This window comes from Balaenoptera physalus (genome assembly GCF_965194825.1).
Source record: "Balaenoptera physalus genome assembly, chromosome: 6".
Classification (NCBI taxonomy): domain Eukaryota; kingdom Metazoa; phylum Chordata; class Mammalia; order Artiodactyla; family Balaenopteridae; genus Balaenoptera; species Balaenoptera physalus.
In genome coordinates this window covers 21,914,494-21,931,345 of record NC_138885.1, presented here as the reverse complement: position 1 = coordinate 21,931,345, position 16,852 = coordinate 21,914,494, and the positions used below count along the sequence as shown (strand labels likewise).

Genomic DNA, 16,852 nt, shown 5'->3' with positions numbered 1-16,852 from the left:
TCCAGACCAGATCTCACCCTTGTACGGTACCAGGGAGTGAAATGCCTAGAGCAAGGACACAATGCCCTACTCCTCTGCCACCACCACCTCCATCCCTGCCCCCAACTTGACCCAGAGAGCTCTGGAAAAATCACATTAAAGCCCTTCAAAAAGAACTCCTGAAACCCTCAATTAATTTCCCAGGGGAGTGACTTGCTAGAGTTAGAGTTGATTGTGTTGTTGGCAGCAACATACCAATTTTTCAGAAAAACTACATTTTTTTCAAAGTTTCTGTTAACTGCAGTGGCCACATGAAAGTTCTAAACTTCGAAATATATGTGGAAGTTTTTAGGTAGGGCTTCAAAGAAAGTTCCTAAAAGGGGGGGAAAGGGTATTGTCAGCCGGCATGTACCCTTTTGCCCTTCAGTCTTCCTCATCCTCCTTCCTGAAATGCAGACATGGTGGCAGGAGATGTGGCAGCTCTTTTGCAACCATTAGGGAAATGCCAAGAGATTCATAGCACTCTCAGCTTAAAATTTCTGAGCCCAAATGAACATCATCCACTCAATATCTAAGGATTTCTCCTTACACAAGAGAAAAGAATTCCTATGATGTTTGAGCCATTGTTATTTGGGTTTTCAGTTATCTTCAGCTGAACTCAAAACTCAAGGCAGTCACAGACTACTAGAGAGGTACTAGAGAGGCAGTATGGTACAAAGGTATAGGGGTATAGTACAAAGAGCTTGGGGATCAGGGTCAGACTGAAGCCCCACCTCTGTAGTAACTGTGTGTGACCTGCATCACTGAGGGTCATCTGTAAAGGACAGTGTCTTCCGTGGGTGCTCCCAAGTTAAAGCAAGAACTTGGGTGCAGAACAGTTGGTTTATTTGGAAGGTGACCCTAGGGAGCCAGAGACAGGTGGTGAGACAAGGAAGGAGGGAAGACCAATAAGAGCATGCTACTGAGCTGGGTCTTGCCGTGGGCAATTCTAGTTTTAACCCCTTAGGGACTTTCAAAGGAAACCCTGTAGAGACTTCCCCCTGTAATTGTGGTCCACGGCCGGCAGCATCAGCATCACCTCGGAGCAGGTGAGAAAAGCAGAATCTTGTCCTAACCCAGACCGCCTGAACCAGAATTTGCATTTTAATTAGATCACTGGGTGGTTCAAAATTGACAGGTCCTAGTGTAGAAAGCACCTCAGTGCTAAGCCTCAGAAAGGCAGGAGGCGCTTGTCCTTCATCGGTCAAGGAAGCATGTACTCTCCTGCATTTCCTGGTTTAACAGACCTCTGTGGTTTAGGAGAAAACCCTAAAGAAGAAAAGCTGGGAGACTCAGCAAGCACTTGATGTGGGAAGCCCTCATGAGAGAGATGGATGGCCCAGGCTGAGGGACGAGGAGAGGGCCCCCGACAGCACCCCTGCAGGGAGTGGTTGTAATACCTCGGTCATATGGACATCAGAGGCGTTAAGTGAGCTACTGTGTATAATAGGATAGTTGCCCAACTGTTGAGGTTGAACACAGCTACAACAACCAAAACCATCTGAAAAGACATATTACAACTCATATGATAATAGCCAACCCAGTTTCCATCTAACTTTTTAAGATAAAGAGAGCATAGTCCCTGACCTCAAGGGACTAACAACATTGATAGAGAGATAAATCTTGGGTACATGAGGCAAAGCAGGACCAGTGCCCCATGTTAGGTAACAACAAGCTTACATAAGCATTAGCAAGTGTCCCCATGTGCTTAATATGTACTAGGCACCATCATAAGGACTATAAAGTATGTGTGTGTGTGTGTGTGTGTGTGTGTGTGTTTGAAAGCCCAATAAGGTAGATACAGTACTGTTATTAACACCAATTTATAGATAAGGAAACTGAGGCACAAAGAGGTTAAAAGACCTGCCCAGAGGCCACATGCTTAACCCCCATGCTGCTACTAACACTGTTGGGCTTCCACGTTATTTGTCACCTTTCCTTCAGTGAGCCTGAGACTGATTTTAGGCATGTTCTCTTTTTCCATGCTTGACTCTCCTTCAAGGTGAGCTAGTTGCCTGATGCTGTCCTCCTTATGTAGATGGCGGGGCAACTCGAGCTTGGCAGGATTACGTTTCAGAGCAGAACGGTGGCAAGGGCTCCATTCTAGACTCAGAAAAAGCCAGCTGAGCTCCTGTCTGCCAGAAGGTCCAGGAGGTGGGGTGGACAGACCCCAGACCTAGAGGCAGAAACCCTGAGTCCTGAGCCTCATCTGGCCAGTACTGAAGCACGTGAACAAGCCATTTAGCCATTTAGGTCTCACGGTTCTCATCTGGAAACCAAAGCAGGTGGGAGCAGCTCCTGCGATAGTGTTCCCTTAAGCTCTAAATTCCTACAGCAGGAAGACCTGCCCAAGCCCTCTTGTCAACTCCCAACCCTCCTGGGAAAACAGCTCTAATGCAAAATCTGGAAGTAAAGAGTGTTTTCCTACTCTTATTTGCCATAATGCTCTTCCATCAAAGATTTAAATATTGATCGTTTAAGAAGCTGCAGGCAAACTCAAAGTCCACATAATGATATCTATAAATATTCTATAGATGTCACCACCCATCTAATTTTAAGGTATACAAACTTCTAAAACTATTTCCTCATTTTACAAAGCATTTGCACTTGGGCTAACCTGGTTTTCCATTTTATACTCTGTAAGTCTAATTGACTCGCTCTCTGTGACTGATGTGCCTTTGGCAGCCCCCTGCTCCTTCCACAATGGTCAGTGGTACCACATGGCTTCATCATGAATGCCGTGATGCAGAATCGCCCTCCACACTTCTCATCACGAGTGCCAGGTTACTCTGTTGCTTCAGTGATGCAATCTTTCTACCAGTGTGTAATTTTTTAAATGGATCAAAGATAAGAGCCTATTTCCTGAAAAGTCACCCTCGGGCCTCCAATTTTCCAGAAATCCCTCCTTTGGAAATACCCGTTGGACAACTTCAGTGCAAACAGAAAAAATGCCATTCTGCAGGCTCCAGGGAAAATATTTATGAAGGTGCCCCATCCAGTCAATCCTCTCTTTGTCCCCACACAATCCTCCTCCACTCTCAAGGGAGGATCGTGTGAATTGAAAGGAGGCTCAGGCCTAAGAAAAGACTGGGAGGGAGGGATGTGAATGGCACATTGTGATGTTCTGCCAATTGTGCAGACTCAAGCACCGCAGCTCAACTTCGTGATCTTCGCCTTCCACGCCCCTTTTCCATTTTGTCTTTAAAGCAGACAAGCCATTAGCAGGACTCTCAAAGCATTTTAACAGTCATCTTTTACGCCTCTAACACTCTGAAGGACACCACGTCCACCATATGCAAAATCACCATAGAGACACAAAGAGCACAAACCCAGTTCCTGTCTCTCTAACCCCTGAGAAAAAGAAAGTACAGTCCCTGACCTCAAGGGCCTTACAACCAACCTTGATAGGGAGATAAGGCTTGGGTACATGAAGCAATAGAGGACCAGTGCCCCACATTAGGTAACAGTATGCTTACATAAGTATTAGCAAGTGTCCACAGGCAGAATTTCCCCTGTTCTCTTCCACCCTTCAGTACTTTCAATGTCTTCTCTTGAACCAAAGGTATCTGTGCCCAGTTGAAAAAACTGCTCTCTCCTATAACCCGGCAGCAAAGACAAGGACCCTGGCTTCTATGAGCAGCTTGAAAAGCAACAGTGGGCAGTTGGTACAGCTAGGCTTGAGTACTCGTCAGAGGTGTAACAAGATATTAGTCAGAGTCACAGACTTTGACATCCTGCATCTGTGGCAGATATCACTAATCAATGATGGCACTCTCCCCTGCCGAGTATTGTGGCCTTAATACAGTTCTCAGCACAGCACTCCAGGCAGCCACTCCTAGTTGACCTGAGTTGCCATACAGATGAACCCTCCTTCTATCCCAGTTAGTTAAAGGAAGTGAGGACAGCTGGTACCACTCTCTGGGTTCCCTCACCTTCCCACAAACGCAACATGCTCACTTGCACCTCCGATTCATCACATGTCAGGACTTTGTGCTCAAATGTTCTGCCTTCTGTTTTTTCAAAGCAGAGTCATCCTTTGAGGCCTGGCTTACCTTCTATCTCCTCCCAAGAAGCCTTTCAGATGTCCCAAGCCCTGCCCCCACAATCGCCAGGCCCTCACATTTCCCACAGCTGGCTTCTGATACCATTCAATGGACCCCCATCCTAAGGCCTCCAATTCCGTTTCGAATTACTCTTCCCTCCTCTACTACAGTTTAAGCCTCTAATGCTTTTCAAACTTTTAAAAAACTTTACTGAAAAGAAGCCTAACATAGAAGGATAGTTGCTATGTAGTAGAGTAGGTGAAGAGAGATTTTGGATTTATTTTTTTACTTCAGTGAGGGAATTGTAATTTGGAAGGAGGCCTGTAGTTTTGATTTCTAGATGCAGAGGTTGTCATTTCCTTTAGAGCCCACTCCCTTTATTTGGGGAAGTTCCTGGGCCTTTCAATTCTATCAATGAAAGGGACTAGTCCCTACCCATCATCCTAGGAGGAAACTGTGAGGGCTTCTCACACTTGCATGTATGTGCTACAGAAAGAAATGTAAAATGATCTCCCAAGCTGCACTGTGCACCTGAAACCAGAAGAAAAATGGCTTTTCCTAGAGAGAAATTCACGCTGGACCGTCAGCCCTCCCCAGTCCCTAGCCCCAGTGGGGTGATTTAAGAGTAAATGCCTGAGACACGGACAATGGGCTGTGAATCACTAGTCTGGGTCATGGAGGGCGCCCCAGTTGGACTTCAGGAGGGGAGGGAGGGGCCTGTGTCTGGGCTTGGAGCAGATCTAGAGGGGCTGGTTCTTCCTTGAGGTCTGGGGCCAGGGTAGTAGGAGTGGCAATGAGCCTGCGGCTGAGCAGGACGGCCTGGGCTCAGCAGTGGCATCGTGACAACCCTGATGGCAGTGGATGGTGGGGCCTTGGGCAGACTGACCTGACTGTGGTAACCAGGCTGATGTCCTGGGACAGGGTGGCAGCCCTGGAGGTCCCTGAGGACCTCTTGGGAGAAGAACCACAGGAAAATGGACTTCCCCAAATCCATTCAATGAGGAAAGGGGAAAACAATAGACATGTTCATTGACTGTTAGTAGAAGGATGACTACATGTCATACCGGGCCGCTGCTGGCAATCTGCTCCAAGCAGGCAACACAGCTCTGGTCCTACCTGTTTGGACCCTCTCTCTTTCCTAAAGAGCACAAATTGAAAACCATAAATTCTAATCCAAACCCCTTATTTTACACCTAAAGGAACCAGGGCCCAGAGAAGTAGAGAAAATTGCTCAAGTGCCTAGGCCAAGTCCAAGGCAACACCATAAGCAGCACCCAGTCTCCTGGCTTCCGATCCAGTGCTCCCTCCAGGTCAGCACAAGGCCTTTCAAGTCAAGTAGGCAGCAAAGCTTCGCTGATGCCAAGCACTCAGCTCACGTGGAATGGAACCCTCAGATGTGACCAATAAGCATCGTCCCCTCAGAAGTTTACCGTCAGCTTGGGGACCCTGACTTCATCCTCATGCAATGGGTGGCACTGGAATTAATCTTCTTACTTTAGATTTGTAGCATCTACGCTCATGAAAGAGTAATGTAATGAGTTGTTATTACCATTGGCCTAGCTCTAGAGACATCTAGCAACCCTCCTGCCCCCAAGTGGGGTTGCCAGATAAAATACGTACATTATTATTACATGGGGCACACTTACACAAAAAATTATGTTTCATTATCCAAAATGCAAATGTAACCAGACATCCTGTCTGTTTTCCTAAATCTGGCAACTCTACTCCCAAGCTCAGATGTTGGGGGAGCTTCTACTACCATTGGCCTTTTCTTGAGTCCAGTAGTGTCCCAGGGGGGGGGCTGCAGAGAAGAGCTACACAGGGTGACCAGTGGGGCTGAGCAAATCTTGGAGCATGGACAACGTCACTCCAGACAGGGAGGGACAGGTCAAGGTCCCGAATGTTGATGAAGGCAAGGCCTCGTCAGGTGCCTACAGAGAGGTCTGCTGACACCTTGAGGTACCTGGGCTCATGGCAAATGCCGTGACTCAGTTTCCACACAGGGCTTGAACAATAGTCATCTTGCTAGCCTTTTGCCAGCTCTGTGCTCATATCTCCACCCACACAGCAGACCCTCTCCTACTTTAGTAACTTCTGGGCTCAGTCCCAGCTCCTGGGGTCACCCTGAGTTTCCCTCCTTTTCCTCCTCTGCCCCCGATATCCTTTTCAGCATTAATGAAATCCTTCTTTCCACGAAGGCACTTCCTTCCCTCTAACTCCTCCTCAAACACTCTTTTCTTGTTCCTTCACAGTAAGCATGATGCCCAACAAACCAAAACTTGAGGAAAACCAGTCCCCCTTTCCTGAGGGGCAAGAAGGGCAGGACTCTTACATCCTCCCAGGAGGTTGGGGGAAACATCTGTATACCACCAAGGAAAAGGAAGAATTGCAAAGCATTTAACTTCTTTATTAGTTTAGATATAGGATAAGCTGCTACAGTGAGACCAATATTATAGAGGTTAAAACAAGACATCAATTTCTTTCTCTCTTATCAGGAGGTAGATGGGCAGCCCAGAGCAGGTAGGCAACTCCATTCTACAAAGCCAAGCCAGGACTTGAGTCCCTTCTCTTCCGTTATCCCACAGGTATGTGCTGGTCTATATTCCAACCAGCTAAAAAGGAAGAGGGGAGAAAAGGGAAGGCAAGCAATTTCCTTGTAAGGAACAATTATGAACTTCCATTCACATTCCATCATCAGCCACACCTAGCTGCAAGGGAGGCTGAGAAATATAGACTCTAGCCAGGTAGCCATTACTTTCTACCAGAGGGTGGGACTATCTTCTTAAAAGCAAGGAAGCCATAAGTATCATTCTCTGCCATAAGTCCCCATATTAGAAAAGTCTGAAAAATTCAAATCCCACTACAGTGCACTTGCTATACCAAACCATACATGATGCAATACAAAGATGAGTGATGCAAATGAATAAGGACTCCAGGGAAGGAAGATATATTGTAAAGTTTATGGCAGGGTGGGGGCGATGAAACTTCACCTCGGCCCTGGAAAGCCAGCAAATGGCTGGACTGAGTAGATGGAAAGAAACTGTATTTTCATTTCATGGGCAGGTGACTTTTAACCAGTCACCAGTAGCACTGGGGACATCCACTTATTACAATCATTGGCTAGAAACGAAACTCTAGTTCTTGATAAAGCTGAAGCACACACTCAAGACATTCGTATCTCAAGTTACTTTGCAAACAACACATTAAACCTCAAGCCTCTTTGTCTTCTGGTTTTACAGGTGTGTACTGAGAAGTTAAGCAACTAAAACATCATAAGGAGATAAGAATTAAGTTCAATTTCCTCTTGTAACACTCCTCCTGAACAAAGTCATTTCCTGACATATCGCAAGACACCGTTAATCATCCCCACCCCATTAAATCTATTCGCTTTCATTATGTGTTCCTAATCCAGTTGGGCATGGACAAAACATTGGGTATGCTTCCCACGAATTTCACTTTTTATTTGAATACTTACTTCCTTCACTTATTTTCCCTGGCTTACCTTTCATCCTCTCCTCCCTAATCCTTCAGCTTCCCTGTCACCTGGGATACAGTGGGCTCAAAGAAGCTGTGACAATGCCCCCTCTTCACATCGGCCCACACCCACCTCCACCCCCAGCTCAATCCTATGCTCCACTAGTTGCCAGCAGTAGTCTGATCTCAGGGTTAAGAGCATAAGAACTACAGGAAGATATTTTGCAGGCAGAGGCCCTGGGCGATGGCAGGCTCTCTCATCCCCTCCTTCAGTGCCCTCTGAAACAACATTTTTTCAACTTTTATGGCTTTTTTTTAATTGATGTATAGTTGATTTATAATGTCGTGTTAGTTTCTGGTGTATAGCGAGGTGATTCAGTTATACATATATATACATATTATTTTTCATATTCTTTTCCATTATGGTTTATTATAGAATATTGAATATAGTTCCCTGTGGTATACAGTAGGACCTTGTTGTTTATCTATTTTATATATAATAGTTTGTATCTGTTAATCCCCATCTTCTAATTTATCCCTCCCCCACCCACCTTTCCCTTTGGTAACCATAAGTTTGTGTTCTATGTCTGTGAAACTGTCTCTGTTTCGTAAATAAGTTCATTTGTGTCATATTTTAGATTCCACATATAAGTGATATCATATGGTATTTGTCTTTCTCTGTCCAACTTACTTCACTTAGTCTGATCCCCTCTAGGTCCATCCATGTTGTTGCAGATGGCATTATGAAACAACATTTTGAAGCAGGTGTAAAAAGTCACACCAAGCCCATCTTTTCGGCTGCACAAGGTCAAAAGAATAAGAATCAAGGGCCGGTGCAATCCCAGTCATTCTCCTTGTTTGTACTGCCAGGCCGTGAGAGTCCAGGGAGAAATCAGCTTCAGAATTACAGTCTGAGCCCTTGGCCTCCTCTAAAATGAATGTTCACAGTGCCCCATAGGCAGATCATTAAAACCTCCTTAGGCATTGTTACAGGAAGGCTTCTGAGGGCCACAAATCTTGCCACAGAGCTCCAGCATTTAGCCAGTCAGCATTTCCACAGCGCGCGGATGGCTGGTGAAGGATTTAGCAAGGTGGTCCTTCCAGCCTCCCCACTTTGCAAAGCACCTGTTGGAGGTGGGCTGACCTTGAGCAGGGCATGTCTCTTCTCTGAACCTCAGTTTCCTCATCTGTAAGTAAGAAGGGATTAGACCAAAGCCTGCCAGGCTGAGTTGTAAGGAGATGGCTTCAAGGGCACTGCTCTCCTTCACTATTCCAAAGAGCCTGGATTCCATGCACCCAAGGGCCTGGTTTCATACCGGGTGGTCTGGCTTTGAGAAAACTGGCTAACAGTCCCCAAACTCAAATAGAATAACTGGTGACAGATAAGCCATTTAACCTGAATATTAGGCAATGGGAGTAGACATCTCTCAGGTGTCTGTCTGCTCAGCTTACCAGAAACCCCCTTTTCTCTTGAAAACGTTCTCCCGAGCAATTCACGTGGGTGGGCTTCCAGCAGCAGTGCTGGTGACCCCACCCCTTCTGATGACCGGCCAGCAATAGACACTTGATCCACGGAGAGCCAATCAGATCCTCTCTTCCAGGAATTCAGAGTTGGGATTGTGAGACTGCAAGTCAGTCTCCACCTAAGACTGGAATTGTAACCTGTTTGTGGGCTGCCCAGGTCAAGATAGAAAATGCATGCTCATTCTCTATCCTTCTTTCTAGCCTTTGAACTTTAAAATCCGAAGTGCTCACTCTTACAGAGCTCCAATTGCCTAGGTGTGTCTGCCCAACAAAACGTTTACCATTTCTCCTGGGATGTGATACACAAAGTGCGGATAGGGTGAAAAAAATCAGAATTGTGTAACCACCATTTGGTGCCAGAATAGCCTCTCCACTGGTTTGCTTGGCTTGGAGGGATGGTGTGGTGGCTGAAGTGTATAGACCAACTTGACAGGTGAGCTTAAAGACGGCATTGCAGGTAACTTCCTGAATCAGTGGTTCAGAGCTGGGAAGCCCATACCATCTTTTTTGTTCCCCTTGCACTGGCCTCTGTGGCATTTGAATAACATGATCCTGGCACTTACTGCAAATTAGAAGGTTAATGAGACTCCCCTCTAGAGCCTTTTCATGGACTTTAGAGGCCAGGGCAGGGCAGGGCTATGCAGTGAGGGGCAGTGGGAGTGGTCAGAGGTCTGTGTAACACGGCTCCTGGGCTGAAGGGCAGTCATGGTCGGCCAGGTGGACCAAATAAGAGAATGTTATTCTGCTGGTGGAGAAAGATGCTCAGGGTTCTCTTTTTATTAGCTGCAGTTGCTTTCTATTACTGGCAACCTGAGGGCCCTAACTTACCCAGCAAACCTAACAGTCAAGGTCAAAACTGAAGGCTCCTTGAGAGTCTATGAGAACAGAGTGTCTCAGAGAGAGGGTGACAAGTCTTGTGGGCTGCCAGCCGCTCTGTCACCGAGACAGTGCCAGACATTTGCACCACAACCTGGCCTCAGCTTCCCTTTTCTGTGCTGCCAACAACCCTTTCAGTTCTTTGCACTGTACCAAGTTTGCTATCACTAGTCTTCCAAAGTGGCTTTGGGGAAGAATCGTTGGTAGGTGTTAGGCTCCGTTATGACCTGGGGCTCAAAGCAGTGAGCTGAAAGAGACAGCATGATGGGTGGAATGACTAACAGGAAACCAGGACTCAGAATCAGCAGGCCCAGCCCACTGGTGAGCTGTGTGCCCATGGGCAAGTCCCTTACCCTCTCCGGCTTTCACTTAACTCCTCTGTAAAAAGAAGAGGGAGGGGCAGGTGATCGCCCAGCTCCTCTGAGCAGAGGGTGTGGCTTCCCTCACCTCCTCTGGCAACACCTCCTGTCTCCCAGCCAATTCCAAGGAGAGTTACTCCCCGGAAAGGTGTCCGAGCCTTTCCCAGATGCTTTCTGCCTAAAGGGAGTGAGCTCTGATTGCGATTCACCCCACACTTCTTTCCTCCATCACCAGAACTGCTCACCTGAACTGATGAGTCGAGGACTGCCAGTCCGGGCGGCTCTGGCAATAGACGGTTGAGTTTACTGGACCGAACAGCAGCCTTTCAGTTCACGTCAATCCGGTCCTCGGATTTGCATGATTGCACATTCAGAGACAGGCCCCTGCACTCGGAGCATCCTCGCTTGGCTGCCAGCACGCTCCGCTGAGCCAGCCCCAGCTGTTACGAGCCACCGGTTTAAACAAGGCCTGCCGGGAGCTGGGCCTGGCGGCTGAGGCGAAACTGTATGTTAGCGGTTGAGGTCGCTCGCACAGGAGAGGCCCCACTGCTGGCTGGGCCTGTCGAAGCTGCTCTCGGGGATAGCTGTACAGGGTGTTTGGCCCCCAGAAGCCTCCTCCCTCGTGGGTTGAGACATTTGCTAAGCCTGTTTGTCGTTCTTTCCCAACGTCAGAGCTGGGTCCTGGGATAGTCAGCTTCCCCATTACAAAGACTCCCTGGACCCCTGGCTTCCCTCGAGTGATGGATCCATGAATGGAAGGCTCTCCATGAAGATTTTGTCATAGCATATGATCCACAGTTAATTTCAGGGTTTAAGTCCCAACATTACATTTACTAGCTGTGTAACCCTAGGCCTATCTGAGCCTCTGTTTCCTCAACTGTAAACGGAAATAACAATACAGTCCACCTCAATGGGTTGATGTAAGAAATAAATAAATACAGGTTAAGTCTTAGAACAATTGCCTGGCACATGGTAAATGCTCAACAAATCTTAGCCATTATGATTGTCATTAATCTGGGAGGTCAGATGTGGAAGGCAGCTGGAAGAAGACAATTTCATTTCATCACTGAAAAGCACTACTTCTATTTAAGTATCAAAATGTTCCTTGTATTCAGATGGAATTATTTAACCTGACCCTGGGTACTATAAAATGAAAGGTAATCTCTCACAAGATTTTACAGTTTTAAGATAAGATGCATTATTTAGAATGCAGGCTGAGGGGAGGGTGGAAGAAGAGGAGGGTCTGGTAGACCTTTCACCAGACCTGGTAGAACACCCCTCAGGCTTGTGGCCTCCCTCCCCATGGGGTGACATGCCCTCAGCTCTGAACAAGAAAATGTCAGAACAGAGAAGTTACATAATTTGTCCATGGTGTGTGATTCAAAACCAGATCTACCTGGTTGAAAAGGCTCTGCTGTTTCTACTCCTCCGTTGTGTCAAGCATAGTGCCAGGCAGGCACTCCGGAAGAGACACAGACATCGGACACAGCCCCAAATCCAAGATGCCATCACCCTGACAGGAACAGCTAGTGTTACACAGAAGGCCCAGAATATAATTGAGAAAAAGCTCCCAGCAATCAAAACAAGAAAAGAAAACTTAGAGGATCAAAGCAAGAGCTCTAATATCCAACAAATGAGAGTTCTAGGAAAAGGCAGAAAATGGAAGAGAGGAAATCGAAGAAATAGAAGAAAGTTTCCCAGATCTGAAAGGCATGAGCTTGCTGATTGAAAAGGATCTGCTAAGGATACAGACCAACTGGGGGTCCGGGATGCACCATCATGAAATTGCCTATCATCGGGGATAAAGAGAAAATTCTAGAGGCGTTCAAAGAAGAAAAATAAGATACATACAAAGGACTGGACCCAGGACAGCCCTGGAGTTCTCTCCAGCAACACTGGAAACAAACAACACCCCTCAGTTCTGAGTAAAAACCATTTCCTACCTAGATTTCAATCTTAAGACAATGTCAGTGAAGTGCGAGAGTAAAAGAGCCATTTTTTTAAAATGAAAGTTTTCGAAACCTTTACTTCCCACGTACCCTTTCTCAGGAAGCTAGTAGAAGAGATGCCGCATCCAAATTAAAGTGGTGACCCAGTGGTGTGCTGTAGCTGGCTCATACCGGCCCACACGAGCATTTCTTCCCAATCCTGAGCACAACAGTTAATTCTAGGTGTCACTGTGACTGGGCCAAGGGGTGCCCAGATTAAGCATTAGTACTGGGTGTGTCCAGATGAGATTAATATTTGACTTGCTGGACTCAGTAAAGTGTCCTGTCCTCCCCAGTGTGGGTGGACATCACCCAATCCGTAGAGGGCCTGAGAGCAAAAAGGCAGAGGGAGGAGGAATTTGGCCCTTTTGCTTCCTGGCCACCGGCTGAGCTGGGGCGTTGGTCTTCTCCTGCCCTCAGACTAGGATGTATAGCACCAGCTCCCCTGGTTCTCAGGTCTTCAGACTGATAGTGGACTTATCCCAACAGCCTTCCCAGTCCTCCAGCTTGCAGGTAGCAGATCATGGGAATTCTCAGCACCTGTAACCGCGGGAGCCAATGCCTCATAATAAATCTCTTGCTTGACTGACTGATAGATCTCGTATTGTTTCTGTTACTCTGAAGAACCGTGACTAATATACCAAGTTTAGTGACATGATATTAGTCACTTAAAATCAGCCCTGGAGGGAATACTGATACCACAGAAATCAGTAACACTACAAACGAGCGCTTCCTCTCCTCCTCAACCGTCCTCCAGCCCCAGGTGGTCAGAAACATTTACCGGCACGTCACTGCAATAAACCAGGAAAGAGAAAGACAAGGGAGCCTGGAAATAGAATCCCACTTAGAAGAAAAGCTAAGTAAATTCCAAAGATAATGATGACGAGAAATCCCAGAACAGCTGAGGAGAAAGTAAATAGAGGGTTCTAAGAAAAACGTCTCCCCCAAAAAGGTCTAGGAAGACTGAAAAATTATCTGACAGTTTTGACCACCTTGAGAGGTATTTTTCAAATCTGGCAAAGACTTTTGGGATATATTAGTAACAGGTGCAAACGAAAACACAAAAGCAAAAAGTCAAATATTAACTACAGAAAAAATAAAATGGTTCACAGAAGAGGAATTATAACTCTAGGACACTATTCGGCTCGGCTGTGAACAATGTCTATATGGTCATAGTGACGTAAATACCAATACTGATCTAATTAAAACTGTCGTATAACATCAATAGAACATAAGGAGGGGAACTGGAGACGCTAAGATATTGGAATACTGTCTAAATCTATAGTAGGAAAACAATAGAGAAAACATAATATGGAAAAAAATTGCTATGTTATGTAAAAATAAGGAGATAAACATCTGAAGAAGTGGAAAAGTGTAACTGGTTACCTCTGAGGAATGATAGGTAATTGGAGGGTGTCAGGAGTCAGGCAGGTGACTGTCATTTCTTGCCTAGTCCTCACAGTACTACCTTCCTCTTTAACTGTGCCCCTAATTATTTTAGACAAACAAGGAGAGGAGGCAACATGGTATAGTTAGAATTATGTCAGCCTTAGGCCCTGTTGGCTCCCAAGATGGAGAGCAAGACAGAGTGAGCTGGGGGAGATGGAGAGCCCTGCGCTTCCCTCTGTTATATATCTGTGAAAGGAAGAGGGGGGAAAGTCAGAGGCGGAAGAAGTGAAAAGGGCAGGCACAAGAATCCATCTTGGAGTCAGTCAGCTGGGAACTTGTAAAATTGAGTCAGCTTCTCTCTGAACTGTTCCCAAAAAAGGCTGCTAGCTATAAAACCCAGAGTTCAGTGGATAAAAAGTATTATTGACAATAATGGAAAACACATGATGCAGAAGTGTCCAACCATAAGGGATGGCTTAAATAAATATAGTACATCCATATACAGAATACTGGGTAGACATTTTAAAAGATGCTTAGGAGGCTATTAAATGGCATGGAAAAGGCATTTACAGTCTATTCAATTTAAGGGGAGGAAAAGGGAGAAATAAGGAGGGCATACTATAGCATGTATATCATGCCTTTTAAAAAAAAAACATTTCAAATTTGATCATCTCCTTCTAAGACTATCAGGCAACACAGACATCCAAATCCAACATGCCAAAATGCTGGTTTCTATGTTAAAACAGAGCTCTTAGTTTGGTTAACACAGCAATTAAAAGGAGTTACTCCAGGCTTCCCTGGTGACACAGTGGTTGAGAATCAGCCTGCCATTGCAGGGGACACGGTTTCGATCCCTGGTCCGAGAAGATCCACACGTGCCGCGGAGCAACTAAGCCCGTGTGCCACAACTACTGAGCCCAGGTGCCACAACTACTGAATCCCACGCGCCTCGAGCCCGTGCTTCTCAACAAGAGAAGCCACTGCAATGAGTAGCCCCCGCTCACTGCAACTAGGGAAAGCCCGTGCGCAGCAATGAAGACCCAAGGCTGCGAAAAATAAATAAATAAATTTATTTATTTAAAAAAAAAAAAAGGAGTTACTCCCTCTTCATTGGATGGAATATAAACTAGTACAAACATTCTGGAAAACAATTTAGAACTATGTATTTAAGCCTCAAAAACTGATCTAGTATTCCTCTTCTGGGAATATGATCTAAGAAAACAATGAAAATGCAGGAAAAAGGACCTTGCAACATTATTTATAAGGCAGATCAAGTAAAGTGTTTAATCTCAAGGGTGGTATGTTACACAGCCGTTAAAAAACATGGTTTCAATAATTTTAATAAAAACACAGGAAAATGCTTATGATATGATGGTCAAGAAAAAGGATGCCCAACTGAATAATCTCAAATATTTAAGCAAAATGCACAGCACGAAAGAAACGCGTCAAAACATTAATCATGGTTATGTTTAGTGGTGGAATTATGGATAATTTCCATTCTCTTTTATCTAGACCTATGTTTTCCTCAGTTTTGTACAGTGATAGCGGAGAGGTTGAATGACATTCCTAAGTACGCACGAACTAGTTAAGTGCCAATGCTGTTTTAAATCAATGTTGTTTTAAATCATGCATTCAGAGGTGTGCTCATAAACCGAGTCTCTAGAAAACAAAGAAAAAAATACCTTGAACTATAGCATTTGTGGTTTCCATGGTGTAAATATTCCCACTGCGGTCAATTTCAAGCAGCAAACAGCCTGCCTCACACAGGTAGACTGGAGCAGGGAGGAGGCAGACGAACACCTAGGGCAAAGGTGAAACCAGGGTGAGCTGAGAATGAGTTAACCGCTCGAAGCACATCATCCAACCCACCTGGCCACACCCCTACTTCCCCGTCTTCCCTTTCCACTGATGGAATCCAGCTAATGAGGGTCACTTTTACCTGTAGCCATGATAAAGAAAACCAGTCTAAGAGTAGGGTTTATTCAGTCCCGAAGACAGATTTCAAAAAACCTGGAAGGTCCAAAAGCCAAGGCAAGCCCAGATGGGTCAAAAGCCGAGATCATCGCAGGTACAACCCAGAGCAAGTAGCAAGGAGTCAATCAAGCCATGGAGACCAGCTGCCTCCAATTTGATTCATTCCCAGAGTTCGCAGTGGGGTTAGGGATGGTTTAGGCACAGGATCCCACATTTTAAGGAGTATTAGAATCACCTGAGGGGTTTGGTAAACACAGATTGCAGGGCCCCACTGCCATATTGTCTGATTCTCAGCAGGTCTGGGGTAGGGCCAGAGAATGTGTATTCGTCATGAGCTCCCAGGTGATGCCTGTGCTCCTGGCCCAGAAACCACGTTTTGAGAACCACTGGCCTAGATGGTTCACGTTACCAGCAAAAAAAGAGGAGGCTTTCAGTAGATGAGTTGATGGATGGTGCCTACATGTAGATTAAAGGAAGGAAGACAGCTTCTGTTCCTTCTAAACACACAATTACAATAGCTTCCAGTTCATGATTTAATAATTTACAGATCTCAAAGGTAATTTTATTTTTGATTGAACATACAGTGGGAGCTACTGTAAATTTCCACTACCCTCAGCATAGCTTAGCAAGAAAGGAAAGTCAGAAGTCAGTGTGAGCACTTGACATGCTCAGATGCAGTTGGACCTCCTAAAAACAACGAGGGTTTTGCTATCGTCATCGCTATATTTGAAACCGGAACACAGAGCCTCAGAGAGGGTCAGTTGCCCCAAACCACTTGACGTGAGCGGCAGTGTGTGCACCGAGGATGGAGGTGGGGAGAGGTGCTCCCGTGCTGCCCCCCACCGCGTGCGCCTTCACCCCCACTGTCCCTCCAGTCTCGCTGACGGCAGACAAGGGATGAAGCCCCAGGTTCTTCACTTTCTTGGGCCGTGAACCCTGGGGCAGGCTGGAGGAGTCTCTGAACCTCTTCTTAGAATAATGTTTTTCAATGCTTGATGTAAAATACCCAGGATAAAAAGGAAATCAACTGCACTGAAATCTTGTTGTAAAAATATGGTTTTTGTACAGTAATATGTAGTGATGACAAGACATTACTATATATTGAAGCACTTAAAATCTAGGGGCTGGCCTAGTAACTGCCATAATTTTGAAATAGTGAAGTAAATCATTTTTTGAGATATCTGAAGTAATGTCAATGTGCTATGAA

At 45.8% G+C, this 16,852-nt stretch overlaps 1 protein-coding gene and 1 long non-coding RNA gene across 3 annotated transcripts in view; one reads left to right on the top strand and one right to left on the bottom strand.

Moving 5' to 3' along the window:
* LOC309662762 (uncharacterized protein) overlaps positions 1 to 16,852 on the bottom strand; it is a 254,989-nt gene that overhangs the window by 47,297 nt on the left and 190,840 nt on the right. The window contains exon 2 of the mRNA XM_082465952.1: positions 15,354 to 15,471. Within this exon, the coding sequence (XP_082322078.1) occupies positions 15,354 to 15,471 (118 nt within the window). The remainder of the gene's footprint in view (positions 1 to 15,353; positions 15,472 to 16,852) is intronic.
* Positions 1 to 16,852, top strand: part of LOC309662764 — a 75,877-nt gene that overhangs the window by 20,244 nt on the left and 38,781 nt on the right. The window lies entirely within an intron of this gene.